The sequence below is a fragment of the Trachemys scripta genome, chromosome 4 (assembly GCF_013100865.1).
Source record: "Trachemys scripta elegans isolate TJP31775 chromosome 4, CAS_Tse_1.0, whole genome shotgun sequence".
In the NCBI taxonomy this organism is placed as follows: domain Eukaryota; kingdom Metazoa; phylum Chordata; order Testudines; family Emydidae; genus Trachemys; species Trachemys scripta.
The window spans coordinates 133,920,355-133,948,172 of record NC_048301.1 but is presented as its reverse complement, the minus strand read 5'-3'; the positions used below and the strand labels follow the sequence as shown (position 1 = coordinate 133,948,172).

Genomic DNA, 27,818 nt, shown 5'->3' with positions numbered 1-27,818 from the left:
CCCAGTCCCATAGCTTCCTCTTTCTTGTATGAGAAGTGGCTGCTGGGCAGGGTTTTGCTAGCAGCTCCTGAAACCATGGGGCTGGGCTGTAGGTATTTTGTGAGCTTAGTGCTGCTCTGGTCCCTGGGGACAGCCCTTGGGCAGGGGGACTTCCTTGGGATCAGTTTCTCTGTCTTGCAGCGTGGGTATGAGTATGACTGTGGAGACTATGGGATGCAGCTGTTGGTCTTTCCCAGCCCAGGCCGCACTGTCCGCTTCAAAGTTGTGGGTAAGTGGCTGCCTGTTGGGGTCCTATGCCTTTCCATCTGCTAATAGTGTTAACTGGGAACTTCTGACTTAATTACTTCTGTTGGGCAGGCTGGAGAAGGGATGTGATCTCTTAACCTTCAGTTGTGAGGTGACCTCCTTCCTTTTGCCATGATCTCAGCTGGCCTGCCTGTTAACCTTTGGATCGTGAACTCCTGGGCTAGTCTGACTGAAGGGGTAATTTCCTGCATGTCCTTGGGAGCCCTTGTTGTTGAATTAAATATAAGTATCCATTGTCCTAATGACTGATCTAGAGCTAACTTGTGCTCCCCTCTATGGGGGAGTGATGACTGCAGCTCCTCCAGGAACTAAAAACAGTGAATGGCCATTAGGCAATCTGGCTGTTTTGCCTTAACTCCTGGAGAGGTACCACCTCCTGGAGGGTTCCCATACACTAGTCCAAACTGGGCTCTCTGAGAACCAACAGACCAAGAAAGGACTCCTGGAAAATGAGCCTGAGCTTAAACTGATGCAGCAAAGGGACAGACCTGTCTCACCAAGGGTTGGGGGGGCAATGCTTGGGGGAAAGGTTGGAAGGAGTAACACCTACCAGAGTTTGAGTTGGCCATTGTGGTGCCCTCTGGTCAGCTTCTTAGCATGCATGTAGAATCTTCTTTTTTTAACATCTCCTCTGTTTTAAGAATAAATGTGCTTGCTTAGAAGATGCTGAGTGGTAACTTACAGCAGCTGGCAATACACTGGTCATACCTAGGTTCCTACCAAATTCATAGTCACAGGATTTAAAGTGTAAATTTCATGATTTCAGCTATTTAACTCTGAAATTGTAGGGGTCCTGACCCAAAAACGAGGCAGGGGGGAATTGCAGTACTGCTACTCTTACTTCTGTGCTGCTGGTGGGGTGCTGGGCACCTCAAAGAGGTTGGATCTAGACTGTTCTCAGTGGTACCAGATGACAGAACAAGGAGTAATGGTCTCAAGTTGCAGTGGGGGAGGTTTAGGTTGGATATTAGGAAAAACTTTCACTAGGAGGGTGGTAAAGCACTGGAATGGGTTCCCTAGGGAGGTGGTGGAATCTCCTTCCTTTAAGGCCAGGCTTGACAAAGCACTGGCTGGGATGATTTAGTTAGGGATTGGTCCTGCTTGAGGGCCCTCCCAACCCTGATATTCTATTATAACAGCTGCTGCTTTCTGGCTGCCCAGCTCTAAAGGCAGTGCAGAACTAAGGGTGGCAATACCATGACCCCCCCTAAAATAACCTTGTGACCCCCTGCAACTTCCTTTTGGGTCAGGACCTCCAATTTGAGACATGCTAGTATCCCCCATGAAATCTACATAGTATAGGGTAAAAGCACACAAGACCAGATTTCATAGTTGGTGACTCATTTTTCATGGCTGTGGATTTGGTAGGGCCCTACCTATTGGAGAGAAAGCAAAGTGCAGGTGCTGGCCATTTAGGCAGTCTGGCTTGCTGGGGATACTGCAGTGTAGGCAGGGAACACACTGGTCAGGAGGTAAAGAGGTGCAGGCATCTGCCCAAGAGAGGTGATGGCCAAGGAACTGAGGGCCTAGAGTAGATGTCCTCAAGGGACCACAAGGAGGGAATACAGGTCCAGTTACTCTGAACTGACACTATCCTTTATGCCTCACAGCACATCCTGTGAGTCACTGCTCCTAGCAGGGCCGGCCTTAGCAAGAGCGGGGCTCAATTCCTGGGGGCGGGGCTTGCTGGCGGCAAGCCCCGCCCCCAGGAATCGGGCCCCGCTTGGGCTGGGGTCGCGGGGTTTGGGTCCGGGCCGGAGCCGCTGGGGCCGGGGCCAGGCCGGAGTCGCTCGGCCTGGGGCCGAGCCGGCACGCCGGGGCCCGAGCCAGAGCCGCTGGGGCCCGAGGGGCTCAGGCCAGCGCCCCGGGGCCCGAGTCGGGCCGGGGGTGCTCGGCCGGGGCCACTTGGCTGGGGCCAGGGCCTGAGCCAGAGCCGCCGGGGCCTGAGCCAGAGGTGTTCGGGGCCGGGCCGGCACCCCGGGGCCCGAGCCGGGGCCGGGGGTGCTTGGCTGGAGCCGTGGGGCCGTGCTGGGGGTGCTCGGCCGAAACTGGGGCTGCTGTCCCGGGGCTCGTGCCGGGCTGGAGCCAGAGCCACCAGGGCCGGACTGGGCCGCGCCGCGCCTCCCAGGAGCCCTCCTCGCGCCCCCCCCCCTTACCTGTTGCTGCTGCCGCCGCCTGCCCCTTTTCAGACTTCCTGCGAACATCTGATTCGCGGGAAGCAGGGGATGGGGAGGAACAGGGGGCGGAGCATTCAGGGGAGGGGAGGAGGGGGAAGTGAGCTGGGGGCGGAGTGGACAGCTGCGGGGCCCTCTTAGGCGCGGGGCCCAATTCAGCTGAATCGGCTTAAAGCCGGCCCTGGCTCCTAGGATGTATCTGGATGGCCTAAACAGGCTGGTGCCAAACCTAACTCTCTTCCTTCTAGCTTATGTTATTGCACATGTTCCTGCTCCAAAATAAGCCTGTCAGTTGCAAGTCCTGGACAGAAGGCAGAGGACACGAGCCTTCTTAGCTCAGTGGTTTGAGCATTGGCCTGCTAAACCCAGGGTTGTAAATTCTAATCCTTGAGGGGGCCACTTAGGGATTTGGGGCAAAAAAAAATCAGTAGTTGGTCCTGCTAGTGAAGGCAGGGGGCTGGACTTGATGACTTTACAAGGTCCCTTCCAGTTCTAGGAGATAGGATATCTCCATTAAGTTAAAATTCTTGTAACCTCCCAAAGGATTGGCTTTGAGTTCTCAGCTGCTTATGCGGCATAGGCTTGTCTTATGGGATAACTTTACGTTGGAGTCACTGCAGTGTTGTAATAGGGCTATGTCCCAAAACCTCACTTTGGAATCAGCTGATCCCTTATAAATGGGGAATCTTCCTATTTTAGGATCAGGCCTATCTGAGCTGCACTGAAACTTCACAGTGTAGTGGACATCTGTCCCTGCTCCAAATAGGAGTACTTAAGAGACATGGGTCTTCTGCACTACTGGGGTGGGGGGAGGGTGCTGAAGGAACTCTCATGTCAAATTTCTCCTGCCACCTCCATGCTATCTCCACAGATGAGTTTGGGACAGCCTTTGAGGTTACTAACTGCTCCATCTGCCTCCACTGGGTCACATCTCCCCAGGAAGGGGCGGTGATCTTCTCAGCAGGCTACAATGGCTGTCATGTGCTGAAGAAGGTGAGTTTCTGCACCTCTGACCTCCATGGCATCCTCTGTGCTCCTGTTACGAAGACCTGTGCCTGCATCCCAGCAAAGCACAGTCCTTGACTGTGGTGCAGAAAGTGTCACTGAGCATCACAACAATGAAGTTTACTGTGGGCTGTCCAACTAACCTTATTGACCTCTCCCATAACCCCCAGCAGAGAGGTAAAGTTGTTGGCTCCCTACTAGTTTCCCTGCACCTATTTCTATTAATGCCTCAGGGTTGATTGACACACCTAACACTTGCACTTTCTTTTTTGTACAGGATGGCCGTAATCACCTGCGGGTCCGTGTAGAAGAACTGCTGAGCACCAGGGCTGTTGCTGCCACCCGTGATGTGAACATGACCTGCCCCAAGCCCACTGAACATGACTTAACTCCAGAGGAGACCATGCGCTACGTGCCTCAGCCGCAGCCGGGCCTGGTGCGCCCGGTGCCTCAGCCGCAGCCGGGCCTGGTGCGCCCGGTGCCTCAGCCGCAGCCGGGCCTGGTGCGCCTGGTGCCTCAGCCGCAGCCGGGCCTGGTGCGCCCGGTGCCTCAGCCGCAGCCGGGCCTGGTGCCGTACATCTATCCTCCACTAAGTAATATAGGTACATTCTCCTGTGTCTCCACTGCTGGGATTCTGGGAAGCTGTCTTTGCACTTCACTAGGGTTACCATGTCTGAACTTTCAAAAAAGAGGATATTCCATTGGGGGGAAGGGGGGAGTGCTACCCCCTCCCCCTAGCCACTCCTTCCCACACCCTGACTGCCCCCCACAGAACCCCCAACCCATCCAACCCCACCAGATCCCCGGGACTCCCACACCTATCCAACCGCTGCCTGACCTCTGACCCATCTAACCCCCTTTGCTCCCTGTCCCTGACTGTCCCAATCCCTCTCCACATCCCTGCCCCCTGACCAGGGCTGGCTCTGGCTTTTTTGCTGCCCTAGGCAGAAAAGCCCCCTCCCCCGCCTGAGCACCGGGGGGAGGGCGGCGAGCCCGGCCGGGGCTCTCCCCGGCCAGCCGGAGCGCCGCCCGCCTCCAGGCGCCGCCCAAGCACATGCTTGGTGGGCTGGTGCCTGGAACCGGCCCTGCCCCTGACAGCCCCCCTGAATTCCCAACCCCCTTGCTCCTTGTCCCCTGACTGCCCCCCTTCTCCAACTCCCCAGCCCCCTACTGTGCTGCTCGCCTTAGAGCTGGTGTCTGGCTTAGGGTTACCATTCACCCAGATTCTGCCGGACATGTCCGGCTTTTTTGAATTAAAAATAGCGTCGGGGGGAATTTGTAAATGTCCGGATTTTCCCCCCCTGCAGAGCGCGCATGGCTGACAGGGCATCCGGTCGGATCGTGCCACTCGCACGGGGCTCCTGCAGCCTGAGCCCTTCCTCCACTTCCCCCTCCTCTCCCCTGCAACTTGAGATCACTCCCCTCCTCTCCCTCCCTCCCTTCCCCTCCCTGCATTCGCAGATCGCCGGCCAGCCGTTCGCCTCGGGCCTCCGGCAGTCTGGAGCTCCTCCCCTGCTGCCCAGCCAGCTGCTCTGCAGCACTCTGTTCTGAGCGGCACGGTAAGGGAACCGGGGGTCAGAGAAGCGGCAGGGAGGTTCTGGGGGAGGGGGGGTAGTAAAGAGACAGGGAGCAGGGGGGAGGGTTGGATGGGTCAGGAGTTTGGGGGGGGGGCTGTCTGGGGGTGGGGAGTGGTTGGATGGGGCGTGGGAGTCCCTGGTGTCTGTCTGGGGGTGGGGGTGTGGATAAGGGTTGGGGCAGTCAGGGGACAGGTAGGGGGTAGGGTCCTAGGGGGGCAGTTAGGATGGGGGGGGAAGGTCTCAGGAGGGGGCAGTCAGGGGACAAGGAGTGGGGGGGATGGTTGGGAGTTCTGAGGGGGCGGGAAGTGGGAGGGAGTGGAAGGGGCAGGGCTAGGGCAGGACTGGGTGGGGCTAGGGCGGGGCTCCTCCTGTCCTTTTTTTTTTTTTTTTTTTTTATTGTTGAAATATGGTAACCCTAGTCTGGCTGAGCACCCTGCCCGAGTGGTGTGCTGAGCCTGTGGATGAGGGGGGAAGCAGGGGAGGGGCTCTGGCCGCCGCGTTCCCTCACAGGCGCACAGCCCCACCCCCAGCGCTGCTGGGCGGCATGCTAAGGCTGCAGGGGATGGGGGGAGCCGAGAAGGGGCTTTGGCTGCCGAGGCCCCAGTGCGAGCGGCGCTCGGCCGCCCTGTCAGCCACTTCTCGGGCAATAAATAGCCGACGGGGGGGAAATCCTGGACATTTTTAGAAATCCCCCCCCCCCCCCCGCCCAGATGGCTATTTAAAGAGCGAAAAGCTGGACATGTCCGGGGAAGCCCGGACGTATGGTAGCCCTACTCTTCACCCTTGCCCAGGACACTGCAGAACACCTTCAAATTCAGAACTTAGCCCATCCTGACTCTGAGGCCTCTACCAAGAACTATCATGGCTTGTGTCAGCAACTGGGGCTTGATGATAAAAACAGAACTATGACCTTTCTTGTACTAATGTGCTTTGGGAGTGTGGATCTGAGCATGTGGTGTCTGGTCCATGGGTATTGTGTAACACCTGTGTAGGTGGGATCTGTTGTGGTGATTGGGTCTGCACATTTACTCTAATTGTGAGATTCACTGTAAAATGTGGAAGTTCATAAAAATGTCACGAAATGGTGATGGTGGGCAGGGATGCAGGGGAGGTATAAAGGAGACAGACTGAATTAGTCTAAATGAAAAGGCCTACTGATATAACTCAAGGACCAAGTTGAAACCATAATCAGTAAAAACAGATGTGGAACCAGAAACAAGTGAACACTTGTTTACCAATGAGGCCTAATAATAAGGGGGTGGGCTAGTCTATCCATCGTTTTCTTGTGGGTCCTTAAAGACTGTAGTTGTGGGGGAAGACCGAACAAATGAAGGCTACTAGAGCAAGCTTCACCATTATCGCTACCACCCCACTGTCTCCTGGGGCCCTGGACTTTCTTTGCCCTAATCCTGAGGCATATCCTAACCAGGCCAGAGGGATCCAGATGACCTCTCCACACCATCAGTGGTACCCAAAAGTGTATTGGAGTAGCAAAGTGGCCATGTACTGTGCTCCAATCATCTTCTGTGCTCAGTGGTCTGTAACCTAATCTTCCAGGTGCCCGCCTGACACCAGAGCAGTGCCAAGTGGTGGCTGGGAAGATCCCCTGTGCAAATGCCCTTGACCAAGCTGCCTGCTTCCAGGCTGGCTGCTGCTATGATGGGACTGACCCAACTACTCCTTGCTACTATGGAAACACAGGTAAAGGACCAGCTGAAGGAGTTCTGTCCCATAGAGCTCAGGGCATGTTCACATGTTAACACTCAGTTGGAGGAGGAGCTAAGCCCTGAGCCAGCAACTGCTGCTGTCTTGTTCCATCTCCACTGGGCAGGGAGAAGAAGCAGGGGATGGAAACTGTCCCCAGATCACATATTCAGGGCCCAGAGTTGATGTAAACTGAGTACATCCATAGATGTTCACACCCAGGTTTGTGGTCCTTCCCACTTAAAGCATGGGAGCTCTCCACAATGATTCCCATTGCACCAACCATAAAGGTGGAGAGGAAATGGCTCAAGAATGCAAGCCTGAACTCTCAACACCTGAGAAACCTCAATCAGTCTATGAAGGGCCTATGCAGAGTGTGCAAGGTAAGTAGAAAGAATCCATCTGATCTCTAGGGGGTTTCATTGAGGGAATACCATGGCCCAAGCCCTCCTTTCCATAGCCTTCTCCCTTTCTGAAGGAGAAATGGGCGGGGGCATACTAGCCTGTGTTCTGAGACACAGTGAATATTGGCCTCTTCCCTCAGCATGTCTGTGCCCAAACCTAACTCTGGCTTGTAATAAAGGGTTGGGGTTCCTGCCCCACATGTTCAGCATCATTAGGCTGCAATTGCCGTGCTTACCCTACTCCTTTGTGTTGCAGTCACTCTTCAGTGCCTCATGGATGGTCACTTTATTCTGGTGGTCTCCAGGGACATGTCTGACCACCCCATCATCCTGGACAATGTACGGCTAGCCTATGCCCAGGCAGGGTGCAATCCCATCAGCATGACAGAAGCTTTTGTGCTCTTCCGCTTCCCCGTCACACAATGTGGCACCACAGTACAGGTGACAATACATCCCCTGACATGTAGCACAGATTCTTCTGCTTCTCAAGAAGGGACTAAACACCTCCTGTTTCCCATTCCCTTCCAGGTGATTGGGGACAAACTGATCTATGAGAATCAGCTGATCTCTGGCATTGACATACAGACTGGGCCACAGGGCTCCATCACTCGGGACAGCACCTTCATGTAAGTTGGTCAACTTCTGTTCTGCATAGACAAGAGTCTTTCAGTGTGAGACCAATCCTCTCTGAGGAATCTAACAGATAACCTGTCAACTCCCTTAGTTGCTAGTTTTTTCAGGACAGAAGAATCTCAAAATGCTACGAGTCAGTCTTAATTCTGCCCTCTCTATGGTAGATAGCTGACTTTCCAGTACCACCAAGCAAGACTACCTTGCAGTTCAGGACTGCTAACAAATACTAGATCTTGACAACTCTACACTTCAGTAGGAGGGAGAGCTGACTTTCTGGGGAAAACAGAAATCAAAATTTTGGATTCTAGTCTGTTGGAATTTGTCATAAAAGATTAACTTTGATTAAAATCTTCTAAAATATCCTGTGGAAAACTGACACTTTTTGATGCATGTCCCAGTCCAATGACGAGGAAGAATAAAACAAGACTGAAATGTGGCTGGGATGCTAGGGGGATGGCTTCTACTGTAGCAAACCACCATGCAATTAATGGCAAGTTACTAGAGCCTCTTTCTGAATCTCTTAAGTAATGACTGCCCACCTCTCCCTATACTAGGGCACTAACTTGGTGCTGACTCAAAAGAACAAGTGTCAATGACTGAATTGTCAACTGTCCATTGGAGACTTCCCTTGGATCTCTTCCATTCAAGTACTGACTTAAATCTGCCAACATGGTTCAGTCTGACTAGATCACAGCTTGAGGCAGTAGGCCAAAAACCTGAGATTAGCTTGGGAATGAGCAATTGTGTAGGATCTTATACACTCAGCGAGTGGCACTTGGATCTTGCCACGTTGAGCAGTGGTGGGCATTTAAACTAATGGGTACAAATAGCCACAGGGGAGCATGAAGATGCACAAAATGTGACTCTAAAACACCTTAGCTTGGCTAACAAACCTCAGCCCAATCTCCACCCTCTACTCTCTCCTGTGCAGCCTCCATGCTCGTTGCATCTACAATGCTAGTGACTTCCTGCCAGTCCAGGTCAAGGTCTTCTTGCCCCCTATACCTGCACCAGTCACCCAGGCAGGACCCCTCCGGTTTGAGCTGCGCATCGCCACAGGTAGGTGACGCCTCAGTCCAGGGCAGCAAACTCATTCCCTGAAGGACCACAGGCATCTCAGATCTGCTCTCCTCCTGCCCTCTCCCCCACAGACCTGAGCTACACATCCTATCTCACAGAGAGAGACTATCCTGTGGTGAAGGTGCTCAGGGACCCAGTCTATGTGGAGGTTCGCATCCTGCAGAGAACAGACCCATCCCTGGTTCTGGTTCTGCACCAGTGCTGGGCCACCCCAAGTGCTAACCCCCTGCAGCAGCCACAGTGGCCCATCCTGGTGGACGGGTGAGTGGCTGGGGGCAAAGGGATTACTGTGTCTCAAGCAATGGTAATCCTGGGAACCTGCTTAAATCTACCCCTCCTTGTTCCTAGGTGCCCATTCCTAGGAGACAACTACAGAACCCAGCTTGTGCCCATGGGCCCTGCCTCATCTGAGCTGCCCTTCCCAACCCATTACCAGCGCTTTGTCCTCTCCACCTTTGCCTTTGTGGACTCTACTTCCCAGATGGTGCTCGAGGGACTGGTAAGGGTTGGGGGGGAGGGGGCTGAATGCCTGTCCTTGGTAGCCATTCCTACTACAGCCAGGGAGTGACCCCTGAGCAGCCTCTTCCTCTTAAAGAGGAACTTTGCCCATCCAACTGGAGGGTGTTGCAAGCTGCAGTCCCTGTGAGGAGTTATTCTGAATCCTGGTAGCTTGGTCACATTGAGCCAACTGGACCCACTCACCTACCACAATGTTCTGCAGCCCCACTTCTCTTCAGGAGCAGTGCTCCTCTATCATAAGAACCTGGTCTTGTGCCTTATGACCACTGAACTGCATGGTTCTGATCACTACTGACCTGGGTACAAGCCTGACCTTGGGTGGAAGCAGCTCTAGCATATAACCTGCATCTTTGCCTTCCACCAATTAGAAAATAGCATGAAGCTTTGGCTGCTGGAGTAGGGCCTCCTTGGGGTGGACAAATCCCACCCCAGTTCTCAATCCAAGAATAGCAAACTCATAGGTTTTGCCTGCTCAAGAAATTAGCTGAGGAAATCCTCCAGTGACTTGTACACACTGGCACCTCCTTGGCTGGTGATGTACCAGGGTGTATTGCCCTCTGCTGAACACCATAACTAAACTTCCCCAATGAAGATGCAAGCCTAGTATTACTAATCTGACCTCAAAGGTTAAAAGGGCCAGTCCTTTTTGGAGAAGCATGTTTGAGGCTGTGCACTTGCTGAGTTGCATGACTGGCCAGTGCATTATGTAACTTGGGTTCCTGCCATGTCTGGTTTAGGTGTACATCTTCTGTAGTGCTGCTGCCTGTTCACCATCCCAGCTGGAGTCCTGCAAGACCATATGCCCATCAGGGGTAACTGCAAGTAAGTCTGGCCTCTCTGTTCTAGGCATGGGTGTGGCATGCTGCTGCTGGTTCCAGACCCACACTGGCTGCAGCCCAGCCAGAGCTCTCAACTGTCCAATTAGCTATGTTCTGCAGCATAGAAACAGTTGGTAAGGAGTGTGAACTCCCACTCAGATCAGTGGATCAACTGCATGAGTAAGGTACTCCTCAACCTCTAAGAGCATCACGTAGCTGTACTGAGTTACTTCATGCCAATGCATCTGACGCAGACCACTAGGTCAGATCCCCTGCCCATCCTTGTGGCAGCCATGATGTAACAATGGCTTGACTGTCTCCTGTAGCTGTGTAGGAACCAATAAACACTCCTTGTCCTCCAGGACAGTCCTGATTCTGGAGGTGTGAGCAGAGATCACCCCCTTGTCAGGCCAGCAGCTGGTTCTGAGTGAACTCTGCTTCAGCTTGTTGACTGCATCCTACTGGCAGCCCCGAAGAGCCTCCAGATTCTCTAATTCTCCCTCTTTCTCTCTTTTCTCCCCCGCCTCCCAGGAGGCCGTCGGTTCCTGACTATCCAAAATGAGACAGAGCCTGTCAATGTGGTGAGCTCTCGTGGGCCTGTGACTTTCCAGAACAGCCCAGAGGCATTCAAAGAGCCAGTCTAGGGAATGAAGGTAACTATCCTCTCAGATCTCACACACCCCACTCAGTGGTGTCAGACACCACAGCCAGGCACATGGCAACTTCAGCCCTGTCTCATTAGGAGGCACTGTCTCCTGCCAATGTGTAAAGAGGTGAGGTAGGGACTGAATCAATGACCTGCCTTGTAGGAGGGAGCTGGTAACAGAAGCTTGCTAGTAGCAGAGGATGCATGGACTCCCATCTGGCCTGGCTCTTACTCATGCCTCTGTTTGGGGAGTGGGGAACACAGGACTGAGACAAAAGTAAGTGAGGATGTCCTATTCAAAAGCACGTAGCTGGGATTTAAGTTGCTGGATAGCAGTATCCCCTAAGGGGCAGGGAGTAATGCAAAGAACCAGGTGCCTGCTTCCAGTTTAGAATTAGTGAGTAGGGATGGAGTCAGTCTTATCCCATCCCTGGTGGGGTAGATGAATCTAGGTATCCTTCATCTCCTCTGGCCACCTATCTAAGCCATAATCTCCTTTTCCCACAGACCCTGTCTCTAGACTGGACTTGTCCCCTGTGCTCCTGGCTGGGCTCTTGCTGGTGGTTGTGGGCTCCATCCTCATTGCTGTGATCATGCTTTGGAAGAGAAAAGGCTGGATGACCAGGTTCCAAAACCCTCATGAAGGAACATTGTAACAAAAAACAATAAAACTGGTTGTATTCTACTGGTGACCCCTATTCTCTTGGGGTGGGCCAGGACATGCAGTACTCAAACAGCAGTTAAATTGTATTACTTTCTGTAAACCAAAGGTGGTATCCTTCCCCCACTGTCCCAGGTGTAGCCTTCTAAGGTACTAGGGCCCCACAAGTTCTCATAGACTTCATGAATGCACCAGTCCCTCCAAGCAAATATTAACTGTATCAAGGCTGCCTCAACCAGCACAAGTTTCCATAGCTCAATTTGCTAAGGAGAGCAAGAAGCAAGCCTTACATATCTGCAACTATGGTAAGTGTATGCTCAGCACAGAGTTCAGCACAGGTTTTTCCTGCATCTCAACACCCTGTTGCAAGTGTCTCCTTCAAGCATCCATGAGAAGAGGTACTCCCCTCTACACCACCAAAGTAGAGGAGTTCTCTAGGAGAATTCCATTACTACTCCTCTCCTCCTCCCCCCCCCACCCCCCACAGGGCCTCTACATAATATTCCAAGAGTGGGGCACCATGCAGGGCCGGCTCTGGCTTTTTTGCCACCCTAGGCAGAAAAGCCACCTGCCACCCCCTCCTCCCCCCCGAGCGCCGGGAGGAGGGCGGAGAGCCCAGCCGGGGCTCTCCGCTCTCCCTGGCGGCCAGAGCGCCGGGAGCAGGGCAGAGAGCCCGTCGCGGCTCTCTGCTCTCCCCGACCGGCCGGAGCGCCGGAGGGGAGGGTGGTGCCGCACCGCGCCCCTCCAGGCGCCGCCCCAAGCATATGCTTGGTGGGCTGGTGCCTGGAGCCGGCCCTGGCACCATGTACTAGATCTACCCACAAGACTTGTCCTCTGAGAATGGAGGGTGAAAGTAACTTATGTATCCAGATGGCACAAGCATTCAGATCCTCCAAAGCAGAGGTCAAAAATGCAGGGCAGTAGATTCTAGGTGTGCAACAGCCTAGAGCTGACACTCTAAAGTCTTGTCTAGAACTGAGAGCCCGGGTGTTTCACATACACTGCTGGATTGGGAGAGCCTGTAGCAACAATATGCTATACCAGTGCCTACACCACCAATGTATCTCCAGTGGTTAAGTACCACTATAAGGGGAGATTTTGACAGCCCAGCAAAATGCCTAGGCTACTGCTAGTATTGGAATGTATTATGTTTATTGACAAAAGCAGCTGATGGCCTTTGTAGCAGCCTTAGCATAACTAGTCAGGAAGGGGTTGACCATGAGATGTGAGCATGACCCTGCTGCCTTCCTTGGTCAGCAATTTCAAAACAGCTTAAGTCTGCCTCTGGTTGTTTGTGGGTTGTTTTTTTTTGTTTTTTGTTTTTTGTTTTTTAAAACAGGAAGTCAAACTAATCTTTAGACTGTGGTGCAGGAATAGTCCTGCAGCTGTAACAGATTAAAAATGCTTGCTTTAATGTGTTGATGTAATTGCAGCAGTTACTAATATAAAGGTGCTAGAAAGGTCTGAGGAATTTTGGATTTAACCTTCTGGACATCTCTTGGAATCCCTAGTGATGGGTGGATAGCTGGCCACTTGAGGGCCTCCCTCCAGACCATGGGTAACTCTTGTTTGGGGTGCTCTAACCCTTTAGCATATCTGTAAGTCCTTGACCTCAAAGTTTTGTTTTTTATTAAAGCAATTTGGGTTTGTGCCAATCTTTAATCTGACAGATGTTATGTTCCCCCTTTGACTTCTTCCTTTCAAAGAGTACAATTACCCCAAGCTTTGGGTTGAGAGATTCCCTGGGTAAAATGACTGGACCAACTGAAGCAAGTTCAGACCACTGAACAACTAACCTATTGGCAGGCACAGCCAATTCTGCTGTGCAATCCTCCTACCAAAAGGTTGGTGTACTCTCCAGGGCACAGGGAAGTGGCCTTATTACTAAAGTCCTACCAACTTCACAGCCATGAAAAATGCATCCTGGACCATGAAATCTGGTCTTTTGTTTTTACATTATACTATACAATTTCATGGGGAAGAATAACATTTCTCAAATTGGGGGTCCTGACCTAAGTTCCCTGTAAGCTGTGCAGCAGCCTATTTACTGTCAGGCCAGCACTCAGGGAACCAGTCCAGATGGGACCTGCTTGGGGGGCCCTTCCCCAGGGCCGGCTTTAGGAAGTGCGGGGCCCAATTCAAACATTTTCGGCGGGGCCCCGGCAGGGATGACTAACAAAAACAAACAAAAAAACATGTAAAAAAAAAAAAGCCTTTCATTTCTTCCATGTATTATTTAATTTCCATAATTATATAAATAATAAAATTATATATTATGTACATTGTGTCATATATGCTGTTGATCGGTTATTAATGAGCTCTGTTTCACATGTGTGGGCCCCTGCCACTCCCTGGGGGTGTGTGCACATGTGTGGGTCCCAGCTGCTCCCTGGCCCCCTCATTGAAGCAGGTGTGCAGGGTTATTGCCCTGGGAACTGCAGGGCACCAGTGGACATGGGGCTGGCTGGAGGCAGGGCAGGGACTGACTGGAGGTAGGGTCTGGCTGCAGGCAGGCAAGGGATGCGGGGCTGGCTGGAGACAGGGGTGTGTGGGGTGGGCTGGCTGGCTTCAGGCAGGGTCGCAGGGGTGTGTGGCAGGGGTTGGCAGGGCTGGAGACAGAGGAGTGTGGGATTGGCTGGCTTCAGGCAGGGGGGTGCGGCAGGGTTTGGCTGGAGACAGGGCAGGGGGTGCAGGGCTGGCTGCAGGCAGGGCAGGGGGGCAGGACTGGTGCGGGCAGGGCAGGGGGTGTGGGGCTGGCTGGTTTCGGGCAGGGCTGCAGGGGGTGCAGCAAGGGTTGGCTGGAGACAGGGCAGAGGTTGCGGCAAGGGTTGGCTGCGGGTAGGGGGTGCGGCAGGGGCTGGCTGCAGGCAGGGCTGGTGCGGGCAGAACAGGGGATGCAGGGCTGGTGCGGGCAGGATGGGGGGCAGGGCAGGGGGTGCAGCAGCATCTGACTGCGGGCAGGGGGTGCAGCAGAGGCAGCTGGAGCCCCGGCCCTTTAAATAGCCCCCAAGCCCCCCCATCCCAGGCTCTGGGGGCTATTTAAAGGGCCCAAGGCTCCCCTGCTTCTACTGCCCCGGCCCTTTAAATAGCCGCGGGAGCCCTGGGGAAGCGGCAGGGCTCCAGCAGCTATTTAAAGGGCCGGGGTGGTAGAAGCAGCGGGAGCCCTGGACTTTTTAAATAGCCCCCAGAGCCCTACCCCAGGGCACTGGGTGGCAATTTAAAGGGCCTGGGCTCCAGACCCTGCTGGGAGCCCCAGGCCCTTTAAATTGCCTCCTGGGGAAGCCGGGCCACACTGGTATGCCGTACCGGGGCTTGGGCGCGGGGCCCTGTTAGGCGCGGGGCCCGATTCAGGGGAATTGGTTGAATTGGCCTAAAGCCGGCCCTGCCCTTCCCCAGCCCCAACCTGCCAGGGGAGAGGGGCCCATAGCTAGGGGGTGCTCAATCCCCCTTCCCCTAAGAAAATGAGCTCTATCTACTGCAAAGAGAGGTGGATAGAATGGGGGAACTTGAGGGCTGCATGTAATGTGGGAAGCCAGCTCTGTATTTACATAAAGACCTTAATCGTCAGCTGAGGTACTGAAGTGGTCCCATGCCTATCAGAGGCTGTCAAGGATGTCCATGGTCTCTGACCTGTGATTTCACCATCATCAGACTAAATGACTCATCCAAGATCACACTGGAAATTGGTTGCAGTGCCAGAAATTGGATGCAGAACCCAGGCCAACCTTCCTCTGCAGGCAGTAGAGAGGAAATAACACTTAAGTTGTCAATCTAATAGTCATTTTGCCATGTGTGACCAGACACATAGTAAAATGACTATTTGAGTGACAACTTAAGTGACACTTAACTAATGCACTAGATCTCTGCTGGAGAGTTTTCTTTATTTTTCTTTATTTTCTTCTTGCTGTTTGCTTACTACAAATAAAAATAAAAAGCCCCCAGCCTTTCTGGGCACTTCCCATTCTCCAGCCAGACTACAGCTTGTGATGCTATGCTATTGTGATGCTTGCTGGGGTACCCAGGGTTGTGAGAGACCTTGCTACCACCTGCCCTTAGCATGAGCCAGCCATGTCTGTGCCTGCAGTAGGTTAGCTCCCCAATGTCAACAGCTTCTGGCAAAATGAGCACTGCCTTTCAGGCCTCTGCAGGTCCCCTTCTCTCTGTACAGATTAACAGGCACACTCCAACCTCTGCGCATCCAGCCCCAGCTCCATTGGATGCTCACAGAATTCAGAGCCGGTACTCCCAAAGAAGTACACCCTAGCCTACTAGTTCCACCTCTGCTCACTGCTCTGCTTAACACACAGCACTTGGATACGTTTATAGTAAAAACAAGAAGAAATTTATTTAACAAAGATCAGAAATTCATGATGAAACAAGTAGAATTAATGGAAACCACTGGTTACAAACAGTGGTTTGCTGTTCCCCCACCGGTCTGATCCTCTCACCCTACCCCCATGCTGCTTTAATCCTACCCCCTCATTTCAGGGGGAGGGGCCATAGTGGTTTAGTGGTACTGGAGCCAGAATCGTGTGCCTGACCCACCACACCTTTCATATAAAACAAAATCATAGCATGCTGGCTAGAGCCTAAACTTAACTGACAAGACATTCCTCTGTCTTATAAAGATTAGCACAGCCAAAGTTTGTCTCCCAGCATCAGCCAGCTGTGATCTTCTGTTCATAACAAGCCAGCTGGCAGCTTGTCCCCTTGTGAAAGATAACTGGGTGTATCGCTGCACCCCCAGATAAAGTACCAATGAGCCATTGTCTTCACTTGCAGACAGGATAGCCTCCTGCTTGTTTATTTCTTCCAGTAAACTCCCTTTCTTGAAGACATCATACTTCCTTCACTAGTATTAGGCTTAGACTGTAGCTGGGCATCCATTGTGATTTTAATGTACATGTGGTCAAACTGATAGATAAGCATCTCTTGTCTGAAAGAAACTTTTTATCACCTTCTGGTGACCAGCCCCAAGTCACAGACCTGAAGAACATAATTTTCAGTATATATTCATATTTCCTTACACATTATCCATACATATATTTTGCAATGAATATGAGGACACAGGCTTTCAGGAAAGACCTTCCATAACACCCTTTGGTGAACTAGTATGTTGACACCAGAGCCAGCGATCTCTGTAACCCTTTACACCCCTTTGCCCTCTGCCAGTTGGCTCCAATAGGTCCCCGGGTCCCAATCTCCCATGGTGCAATGTGGTACCTCAGCAGAGAGAAGACTGTGGTGTATCATGGGAAATGTAGTCCTTCTGGACAGCACAGCCCATAGAGGAGAATGGGAGCACGAGGCACCTGAACTACACCTTCCACGAGACACCATGACAGCATTTCCCGATCAAAATGTTTTCAGTTGAAAATTAGGGGCCAGAAATGTTTGTTTTTCACCAACATTTTTTCAGTTTTAGTCTGAAAATTTGGGGTTTTTTGATTTTTCACCAAATAGTCAAAAGTTTCTACAAGGGAAAAAAACATTTGCAGAGCAGCTCTAACCCTTACTTACGCTGAGCAGTAACTTGCTCTGGGAACAGTCCCATTTAAATCAACATGAGGATGGGATGCAGACTCTGGCCCTTCGACCATAATGTCTTTGGGGCAGGAACTGCTTCTTACTAGGCGTATGTTCAGGACCCAGTACAATGGGGCCTTGATCTCGATTGGAGCGTCTGGGTGCCACTGTAATACAAATAATAATGGCAAAGAGTCCTGTGGCACCTTATAGACTGACAGACATATAGGAGCATGAGCTTTCGTGGGTGAATGCCCACTTCTTCGGATGCATGTAGTGGAAATTTCCAGGGGGAGGTATCTGCATCCGAAGAAGTGGGCATTCACCCACGAAAGCTCATGCTCCTATACGTCTGTTAGTCTATAAGGTGCCACAGGACTCTTTGCTGCTTTTACAGATCCAGACTAACACGGCTACCCCTTTGATACAAATAATAATAACAGTCAAGTGACTTGCCCAAGGGCATGGAAAATCTGTGGCAGAGCCACATTCAAAGTCAGACCATAACAGCAAAGCCCTGGCTGGGATGATTTAGTTGGGGATTGGTCCTGCTTTGTACAGGGGGTTGGACTAGATGATCTCCTGAAGTCCCTTCCAACCCTGATATTCTATGATTCTGTGATTCTATGACCCACAGCCTTGGGTCCACCCAGATCAACCTGCCCCCAGAAGTCACTGTACTAAGCTGGGGCTAGTGTGCTGCACCATTCCTATATATACTGCAGAATTGGTCACAGGCCAGGAATGGCTGTTATGGTGATACAAGGGAGGTTACAGGTCAGGATAGATGAGGACTGGAAGTGGTGGACACAAGGCCAAGCTTGGGGCAGGACTCCAATTATTCCCTACGAATAGCTGTTTCTTCTAGCTCCTCCTCACCCACTGGGAAAAGAGTGAATCTTGGAAGGAGATCCCCTTCCCTCCCACTGACACCCCACAGTGTGAGAGAGAGAAAAGGGGGAGAGTGAAAGTCACAGGCAAGGAAAGGGAGAGAAAGACAGGGCAAGAGAGGGGGACAGAGAGGGGACATCCCAAAAGCCAGAGTAATAGTAGTATTCACTGTGAGGGGGGGTTGTTTATTTGTTTTTGGTTGGGGGATTCAATGGTTACGTTTCCTTTCATCCTGAGCTTTGCACTTTTTACCCAGCCCCTCAACAGCAGCAGACAGCTCCCCAGGTGCTGCCTCTCTGCTCACCTGGTTCACAGACCAGTCCCACCCCTCCGCTCACCTTACAAAGCCCCAGTCCCACAGATTCCCTAACTATGAGAAGTGGCTGTGGGGCAGGGCTTCTTCCTTAACACCTTCAACCATGGGGCTGGGCTGTAGGTATTTTGTGGGCTTAGTACTCCTCTGGTCCCTGGGGACAGCCCTTGGGCAGGGGGACTTCCGCAGGGTCAGTTTTTCTGTCTTGCAGCGTGGATATGAGTATGATTGCGGAGACTATGGGATGCAACTGCTGGTCCTTCCCAGCCAGGACCGCACTGTCCGCTTCAAAGTTGTGGGTAAGTAGCTGTGGAGTATGCTTAATAAGCAGCTAAGGACACCCCCATCTATGCTTGGGTTCCCTTTTAAATGAACATGCTAGAGGGTTTCTTAAAGGCTATTGATATTTTCCCTGTCTCCCATGGGTAACTCTGTCCTTTCATGTAGACTACCTTCCTCTGTTAATTGTACACCTTTCAGTGTCTACTATAACTCTTTCTAGCTTAATTGCTGTCCTTAGCCCTAGGAGGTGTTTCTGACTGAGGAAGCCAGTAGGTGTTATCTGGCTGATTTCAACAGTGCCTCTTCTGACTGTAAGACAAGGGCCTGACTAAGATAATGCTCTGAAGGGATGCCTCCCAATGCAGAAAGGCCTCCCAAACTCTGGCTTGGCCCCTGAAACTTCTCCACTCTAGGACTCACACCTGATTGTGCAATAGATGCTAATATTGCTGTTGCCATGTGTTGCTGCAAGACAGCCCTTCTACTATCAGGATTTGGGGCCTTTCTGCTCTCCTTGGTGGATCTAAGAGAAACTTGCCAAATAATGGCTGGTAACCCAAATCCAGCTAAACAAAGATACTACTGATGGAATAAGACATGGTCCCTGCTTCATATGTTGCAGCCTTCCTATGTCTCTGAACTAGAGTGCCTTAACTTAACCTTACCCATGGGTGAAGGTTTGTCTGAGTGTGACACTCTCAACAGATGAGTTTGGGACTCCCTTTGAAGTTACAAACTGCTCCATCTGCCTTCACTGGATCGCATCTGGCGAGAAAGGGGAGGTGATCTTCTCAGCTGGCTACAATGGCTGCCATGTGCTCAAGCAGGTGAGTAAGTTGGCACAAGAGGCTCCAGTGTCCCCATCCCTGCCGCTACATTGAACACCTGCCTCTAAATCCCTACGCACAGAGCCGGCTTTAGGAAGTGCGGGGCCCGATTTGAACAGTTTTGACGGGGCCCCGGCAGAGATGACTGAAGGGGGTGGGGAGGGGGGGGAACACATAAAAAAACATGTGGGGCTTGTTCTCACCGGGCGGCACTCGTAGTCTTCGGCGGTTTGCCCTTCACTCGCTCCGGGTCTTCGGCAGCAGGTCCTTCAGTGCCACCAAAGTGCTGCCAAAGACCCAGAGCGAGTGAAGGACCCGCCGCTGAAGTGCCGCCGAAGACCCGGAGCGCTGCCGGGTGAGTAAAAATTAAAAAGGAGCCTCTAGTCAGGGAAGGGATTCTCGGCCGCTTGCCCCCACCCCGGCGGCCCTGCCACTGGGCGCGGGGCCCTCTTAGGCACGGGGCCCGATTCGGGGGAATTGGTGGAATTGGCCTAAAGCCGGCCCTGCCTACGCATAATCATGGCCTACTATGTAGGACGCTTGACTGTCCCATTATTGACGAGATCCAGCTAGTGTACTCAGGCTGCTGCAGTACTGTAGATTCTTCCCTACCTACTGGCACACTGCCTGTGCTAAGATTGCCAACCCTCCTGGATTGTCCTAGAGTCTACAGGAATTGACTATTAATCTTTTTAATTAAAGATAGTCATGCGACACAACCTCCAGGGATATGTCCAACCAAAATTGGCAACCCTAGCCTGTGCAGGGGGGGTCTAGGCTGAGCAGCCACAGACACTCCATTGCACCACAATCTTGGTAATCATTCTGCATTCATTGCAGGATGGCCGTAACCACCTGAGGGTCCGAGTGGAGGAACTACTGAGCACCGGGGCCATCGCTGCCACCCGTGACGTGACCATGACCTGCCCCAAGCCCACTGAACATGACTTATCCCCAGAGGAGACCATGCGCTACGTGCCCCAGCCGCAGCCGGGCCTGGTGCGCCCGGTGCCCCAGCCGCAGCCGCAGCCGGGCCTGGTGCGCCCGGTGCCCCAGCCGCAGCCGCAGCCGGGCCTGGTGCGCCCGGTGCCCCAGCCGCAGCCGGGCCTGGTGCGCCCGGTGCCCCACATCTATCCTCCACCAAGCAGCATAGGTGTGTGACCTCTAACTGGTTTGAGTGCATGTGGGTCCCCTCTAATGGAAGGTTTCATGCTCCACTTCTGACTCCTGTGTTAGTCTTCAGGGGAGCTACACCTTGTCTTTTGCTTGTGGCTGCCATCTTAGAGCTGGGGTTGACAGTGTTGTAATCCATCTCAAAAATGAGATTAGTTTAGAAATCCAGTTCCTTCAAATAAACTCGGGGGAGGAGGGGTGGCTATTTGCCTTTTGGTTTTTCAAAGCTGCTTCCAAAGTGAGTTTCTTTGGGGAAAAATCCAATCACATGCACCAATGTGTCCTTGTGATTGGCTGCTCAGAGGGGTCTCCCCTGTTCCTCCAGTATCCCAGGGTTTGGGATCTGATGTTGTTGTATTGGTTCAGACCATAACAGCAAAGCCCTGGCTGGGATGATTTAGTTGGGGATTGGTCCTGCTTTGAGCAGGGGGTTGGACTAGATCTCCTGAGGTCCCTTCCAACCCTGATAGTCTGTGATTCTATGACCCACAGCCTTGGGTCCACCCAGATCAACCTGCCCCCAGAAGTCACTTGCAATTGGTCTCCTGCTCCCCTCATTCTCCCCAGGCATCTCGCACAGGCTCTCCACAGCTCATAGTCCCTCTGCACTAATAGTGTCCTGTCTAGCCCTCCCCCCTAAACCAGAGTGGCAGCCACTTTACCTGTAGGTACAGCTTTGGTCTCATTGAAGAAAGTGAAAATTAGCAGCCACGTTTGAGGGGCACTTCCTCTGATAGCCACCATTTCCCCAGAGCCTATCCTGCTAGCTTGTACCCCATTAGCAGTAATGGGAGATGGTGACTTTATGAATTTTTCCTTTAATAGAGTAGGAGTCTGCTCACCATTTCATGAGGGATAGAAAAACCCATTCCTGAACTGCTAACTGATAAGTTGAAGTTGACAACACTGGCTGTGTTGAGGGGGATGTGGGGTGGGAGTGGGGGCTCTCCTCTGACACAGCAGTTCAGGAGCCTGGATTTCCATGTGACATTTTAAGGCTGGTATCTGGCTTAATGCTAAGAAGGGCAACATGCTACATCTGGAGGCCTGGGGTGGGGCTCTGAGCACAATGCTGTCTGAGATGGTATGTGGTTTGAGGCTATGGAGGAGGGGGGTGTAGGGTGAGCTGGGATGGAGGACCACTGTGGGAGCTCTTGCAGCCCTTTGGGGAGGAGGGTTGGACTGGTGTTGAGGTCAGCCAGTTGTCCAGAGGTTGCTACAGATTTTCAAAAGTCTCTGGGGAAGGGTCTCTTGTGATCCCTTCAGAAGATCTCCAGCTCTCCTTAATCCACACCCTGCTGTTCTAGGTGCCCATCTCACACAGGAGCAGTGCCATGTGGTGGCTGGGAAGATCCCCTGTGCAGATGCCCCAGGCCGAGCTGCTTGCTTCCAGGCTGGTTGTTGTTATGATGAGACTGACCCAACTACCCTCTGCTACTATGGCAACACAGGTAGGAGACCTGCCCTCATGTCAGCTTATGGAGCCTTTTGCCATCTCTATCCTGGGAAGCTTGGTGAGACACCATCCTTCTCAGATGAGTTTGGTCACCACCTACTAGCATGCTGAACTAGACTTGAATACAACTTCTTTGTATCTCTTACTCTGGGCTGCAGTTGGCACTAGTTGTGTGCAAAGGGATTCCTTCCTACATGACAGTCTTTCTCCTCAGTTGCCCAATGCCTGGCAGATCTTGAGAGCAAACACCAAATGGCAGAGGAAGAACCATCAGACAGTACAGGCTGGTGCTCCACCATCAGATCAATGGATAACTGTCAGCTTGTCTCATTCCTGCACAACATGAGCTGCAACCATGCTGTGTCAGACAAACCCACTTACCCCCATGAGGTTTCATTTGATAGATTCCAAAGCCAGAAGGGACCACTGATGATTAGTCTGACTTCCTGTATAACACAAGCTATAGAACTTCCCTGAAAATTCCTAGAGCAGATCTGTTAGCAAACATCCTGTTTTGGATTCTCCATCACTGACCCTGAGCAAACCATTGTAATGGTTAACTACCCTCACTGTCAAAACTACACCTTAATTAAATATTTGTTCCCTGTGTAGATACTTGGACTGTAATCAAGTCACCCCTTAACCTTCTTTCAGTCTAAAGCGACAGAATTTGGTCACTACAAGGCATGTTCTCTCTCTCTCATGGCTCTTCTCCAAACCCTCTCCAACCTATCATTTTTATTATAGGTTAGTGTGGCATGGACCTCTTGCCTAACTCCTATACCAGGAGCATCTATACTTAATCCTGCTCCTTTGTGTTGCAGTCACTGTTCAGTGCCTCGTGGATGGTCACTTCGTTCTGGTGGTCTCCAGGGACATGTCTGATCACCCCATCATCCTGGACAGTGTCCGGCTAGCTTATGCCCAAACAGGGTGTGACCCCATCAGGAAGACAGAGGCTTTTGTGATCTTCCGCTTCCCCCTCCTGCAGTGCGGCACCACAATCCAGGTGAGAACACATCCTTCCAGTGGGTGAGTGCTCTGCTCAGGGTCTTGGGGGACTAACCCACCCCATGTCTCAACTCTTCCAGGTGATCCATGACAAACTGATCTATGAGAACCAGCTGATCTCTGGCATCGACATCCAGACTGGGCCAGATGGCTCCATCACCCGGGACAGCACCTTCATGTAAGTTGGCCTGCTCTATTGACTAGCAAGGAAGTGATGGTCAGCCCTTCCACAGTGGAAGTGGGAGGCCAGATCTGATCCATCAATTTTCTACAGCCTCTCCTGAACATCTCCCAAGTCCTTTGGTGGACTACAGGTATGATTACCTGCAGTCACTGACCTCCCCTTTCCTGAGTGTGGTGCAATGCACCTGATCCCTAATAGGGCATGGGGCAAAATCTTGCATTGTGATGTGAAGGACCCCCTATACAGCTGACCGATCAGACACAATGTAAAACCCTCACTCTTGGAAAAATGCTAACATTGGTGAGCCTCACCTCAGTCCCTGGGAAAAATCATGGAGCAGGTCCTCGAGGAATCCATTTTGAAGCACTTGGAGAAGAGGAAGGTGATCAGGAACAGCAAACATGGATTCACCAAGTGCAAGTCATGCCTGGCCAACTTGATTGTCTTCTTTGAGAACTGGCTCTGTGGATATGGGGAAAGTAGTGGACATGATACACCTTGACTTTAGCAAAGCTTTTGATACAGTCTCCCACAGTATTCTTCACAGCAAGTCCAAGTATTTATTGGATGAATGGACTGGACTATATAAGGTGGATAGAAAGCTGGCTAAATTGTCAAGCTCAGCACGTGGTGATCAATGTCTAGTTGGCAGCTGGTATCCAGCAGTATGCCCCAGGGCATAGGCATGGACTTCCCCTTTCCCATGGGTGCTCAGCCCCCTCCCTGCCCCTATTCAACCTCCTTTCCCCAAATCCCAGCCCCTTCCCTGTCTCCTCCCCTGAGCATGCCACGTTTCTGCTCCTCCCCCTCCCTTCCAAAGCATGCTAATGCTGCCAAACAGCTGTTTGGTGGCAGCCAGGCGGGAAGCACTGGGAGGTAGGCAGAGAAGCAGTCATGCAGCGTGCTCAGGGGAGGAGGAGGTGGGACAGGGGTTGAGAGGTGCTTGGGTGCAGAGCACCCACTTATTTTTCCCAATGGGTGCTCCAACCCTGGAGCACCCACGGAGTTGGCACCTATGCCCCATTGGTCGGTCCTGGGGCTGGTTTTGTTCAGTATCTTCATTAATTATCTGGATGATGGGATGGCTTGCACCCTCAGCAAGTTCATGGATGACACTAAGTGGAGGGGGGGGGAGAGAGAAGAGGGAGGTAGGCTGGAGGGTAGTGATCTAGAAAAATTGAAGGATTGGGCTAAAAGGACAAGTGCAGAGTCCTGCACTTAGGATGGAAGAATCCCATGTACTGCTACAGGCTGGGGACTGACTGGCTAAGTGGCAGTTCCTACAGAAAAGGACCTGGGGGTTACATTGGATGAGAAGCTGGATATGAATTAACAGTGTGCATTTCTTGCCAAGAAGGCTAACAGCCTATTGGGCTGCATTAGTAGGAGCATTGCCAGCAGATAGAGGGAAGTGATTATTCCTCTCTATTCAACACTGGTGAGGCCACATCTGGAGTATTGCTTCCAGGTTTTTTTTTGGCGGGGGGGGAGAAGGGGCCACTACAGAAAGGATGTGAACAAATGGGAGTCCAGTGGAGGGCAATGAAAATGATTAGGGGGCACATGACTAATGAGGTGAGGCTGAGGGAACTAGGCTTATTTAGTCTGCAGAAGAGAAGAGTGGGGGGGGGGGATTTGATAGCAGCCTTTCCCCCTACCTGAAAGGGGGGTTCCAAAGAGGATGGCACTAGGCTATTCTCAGTGGTGGCAGACGACCAAAGAGAAACAATGGTCTCAAGTTGCAGTGTGGGAGGTCTAGGTTGGGTATTAGGAAACCCTAATTCACTAGGAGGGTGGTGAAGCACTGGAATAGGTTACCTAAGGAGGTGGTGGAATCTCCATCCTTAAAGGTTTTAAAGGGCTAGCTTGACAAAGCCCTGGCTGGGATGATTTAATTGGAGATGGTCCTGCTATGAGCAGGGAGTTGAACTAGATGACCACCTAAGGCCTCTTCCAATCCTACTCTTATTATTCTAAATGCCACTTGCTATGTGATCTCCAATGACAAGTAGGCACAGTCAGTCTGACCCGAGAAGGCCACACTGAGGGACTGATAACTCACTACAGGGTTGGTAGGAAGAAAGCTTGGATAACAGTTGGTGGCAAAATTGAGTGCTGACAGGAGAGTGACTACAAATGAGCAGGTGCTTCTAGCCTGTCTGAGAAGGCCTCTTCTCTTCTCTCTCCACCCTTCCCCCCCACCCCCCATGTGGTCATGCTCAGGCACTCCTGCAGAGTCCAAGTTGTAGGGAAGAACATCTGAGTTGCTAGAAGGGTTGATGGGAGACATCCAAGGATGCCAGTGCGTCCAAGTACTGATAGGGCCTGACCCTGCTTGTCCCAAATGCTAATAACATCACTGCCAGAAGCAGTATGGCCTCAATCTGAATTCAGAGCATCAGCCCTTGTCTCCTCCCTCTGCTCTCTCCTGTGCAGCCTCCATGCTCGCTGCATCTACAATGCCAGTGACTTCCTGCCAGTCCAGGTGGAAGTCTTCTTGCCCCCCACACCTGCTCCAGTCACCCAGGCAGGACCCCTCCGGCTTGAGCTGCGCATCGCCACAGGTAGGTGACCCCTCACTCCAGCACAGAGATCCCATCCTCTGAAGGGCCACAGGCATCTCAGCTCTGCTCTCCTCCTGCCCTCTCCCCACAGATGTGAGCTACACATCCTATCTCACGGAGAGAGACTACCCTGTGGTGAAGGTGCTCAGGGACCCTGTCTTCGTGGAGGTTCGCATCCTGCAGAGAACAGACCCATCCCTGGTTCTGGTTCTGCACCAATGTTGGGCCACCCCAAGTGCTAGCCCCCTGCAACAGCCACAGTGGCCCATCCTGGTGGACGGGTGAGTGGTTGGGATGGAGGGGGAGCATGGCTTGGGGAAGAAGGGAGTTTTCTTGGTCCATCATTCTCTCGTGTCTTGTTCCCAGGTGCCCATTCCTGGGAGACAACTACAGAACCCAGCTTGTGCCCATGGTCCCTGCCTCATCTGAGCTGCCCTTCCCAACCCATCACCAGCGCTTTGTCCTCTCCACCTTTGCCTTTGTGGACTCTGCCTCCCAGGTGGTGCTTGATGGACAGGTGAGAAGGGGCCTGCATATAAAGGGGGTGAGGAGGGGGAAGTCGGAGGGCAGGAGCTCCTATTTTAGTTGGTACTGACCTGCAAATTGTCTCTGAGGTGCTGCATATATGCAACCAAACTGATAGCTCTGGATTTATTTCCTGGCTCCTAGCAGCACTAGCAATCACTCACTAACTCAATTCTCACTTGTGTGGATTTTAGGTGTACATTTACTGTAGCGCCTCCACTTGCTACCCCTCCCAGCTGGAGCCCTGCAGGACCATGTGCCCATCAGGTGCTGCTACAAGTAAGTCTGAGTGGCTTCATCTGTGTACCAGTGGTCTGAGATCCATGTCGGTTTCTACAAGCTCCCATCCCAAATACCAGAGGACTCATGGTGAACAGACCTCTGCCTGTCCTGCTATATACTTACTGCAATGAGTTCAGCCCAGCTTCCTATGTACCTCTACCATGTACTGTAGTGCTAGCTAGGGTATGATGGGCTAACACGAAGAGGTTAAAGGGCAGTTGTAGGAGATTAGGCCATGCTCCACTGAGCTCTCCAGAGGCAATTTCTAATGTCTCATACTCCTGAGGAAATGGCCTTTCTTCCCATCTTCTCCCACACTTCAAATAAGCAATTCATGATCTAATACCTGGTACCACAACCTGTCAGGAGGCCTGTAAGGGCTCATGGTTGAGTCCATGGTGACACTGCATTGTCTCACATGATGCACTCTTACAACCAGAGGGCCCTGGACAGATAGCTCCCTAACTCTCCATTCAATCTCCCAGGAGGCCGCCGGTTCCTGAATATCAACAATGGGACAGGAGAGCCCCAGGACCTGGTGCGTTCTCATGGCCCCATGATCTTTCAGGAGAGCCCTGAGCCATGGAGAGAACAAGTCTATGAGAACATGGGTGAGTTCTGTCCTACTAGGGTTTTACAGAACTGACATCTTGCACAGCAAGTCAGAATACAGCAAGTCAATGCTATCTAGGGGGTGCTAATCTAAATGTTAAATGTTCATGGGGCTACATACAGAAGTTGCTCCTTGACTATCCATAATGTAAGCTAATGTTGTCTGAAACCATACCTGAGTGCTTCTCATGAGGTGAGCAAATGTCCAAAGAATAAGGAAATAACCAACATTTAGAATGTTTTAAAAACAAGAGCACTTAAGGAGCACTAGCACCTTGATGGTGACTTGTATGCCCCAAGCCTCCTTGGCACTCAATGCACTGGGGCTAGCACTGCCTCTGCCCTCTATTGGATGGCTATCAATGGGATGGTGATTTATAATCTGTAAAAAGTGAGTTGACAAATCAGGTCAGCCTTCATCAGAAAGATACTTAACACATAGGGGGAGAACTACTGGGACAGGGAAGTCTAGGTGTCATCGCCACACTTCAGACCCTACAAAAATCTGGATTGTTTTAACCTCTTCTCCTACAGACCCTGTCTCCAGACTGGACCTGACCCTGGTGCTTCTGGCCATGCTCTCACTGGTGGTTGTAGTTTCCCTCATTACTGTGACACTCTTCCGTAGGAGAAGCAGCTGGATGA

The 27,818-nt window shown here is 52.0% G+C and overlaps 1 protein-coding gene across 1 annotated transcript; it reads left to right on the top strand.

The window, feature by feature from the left end:
* LOC117876551 (zona pellucida sperm-binding protein 1-like) lies at positions 1-27,818 on the top strand. The gene is made up of 23 exons (XM_034768810.1): positions 1-268; positions 3,352-3,473; positions 3,763-4,087; positions 6,620-6,763; positions 7,427-7,611; positions 7,699-7,796; positions 8,735-8,862; positions 8,955-9,144; positions 9,232-9,382; positions 10,140-10,224; positions 10,752-10,862; positions 18,260-18,556; positions 19,245-19,366; positions 20,207-20,519; positions 21,847-21,990; positions 22,820-23,004; positions 23,087-23,184; positions 25,627-25,754; positions 25,846-26,035; positions 26,121-26,271; positions 26,474-26,558; positions 27,047-27,172; positions 27,802-27,818. The coding sequence occupies exons 1-23, from the start codon at positions 76-78 to the stop codon at positions 27,816-27,818; spliced, it is 3,588 nt and encodes a 1,195-aa protein (XP_034624701.1). The 5' UTR covers positions 1-75.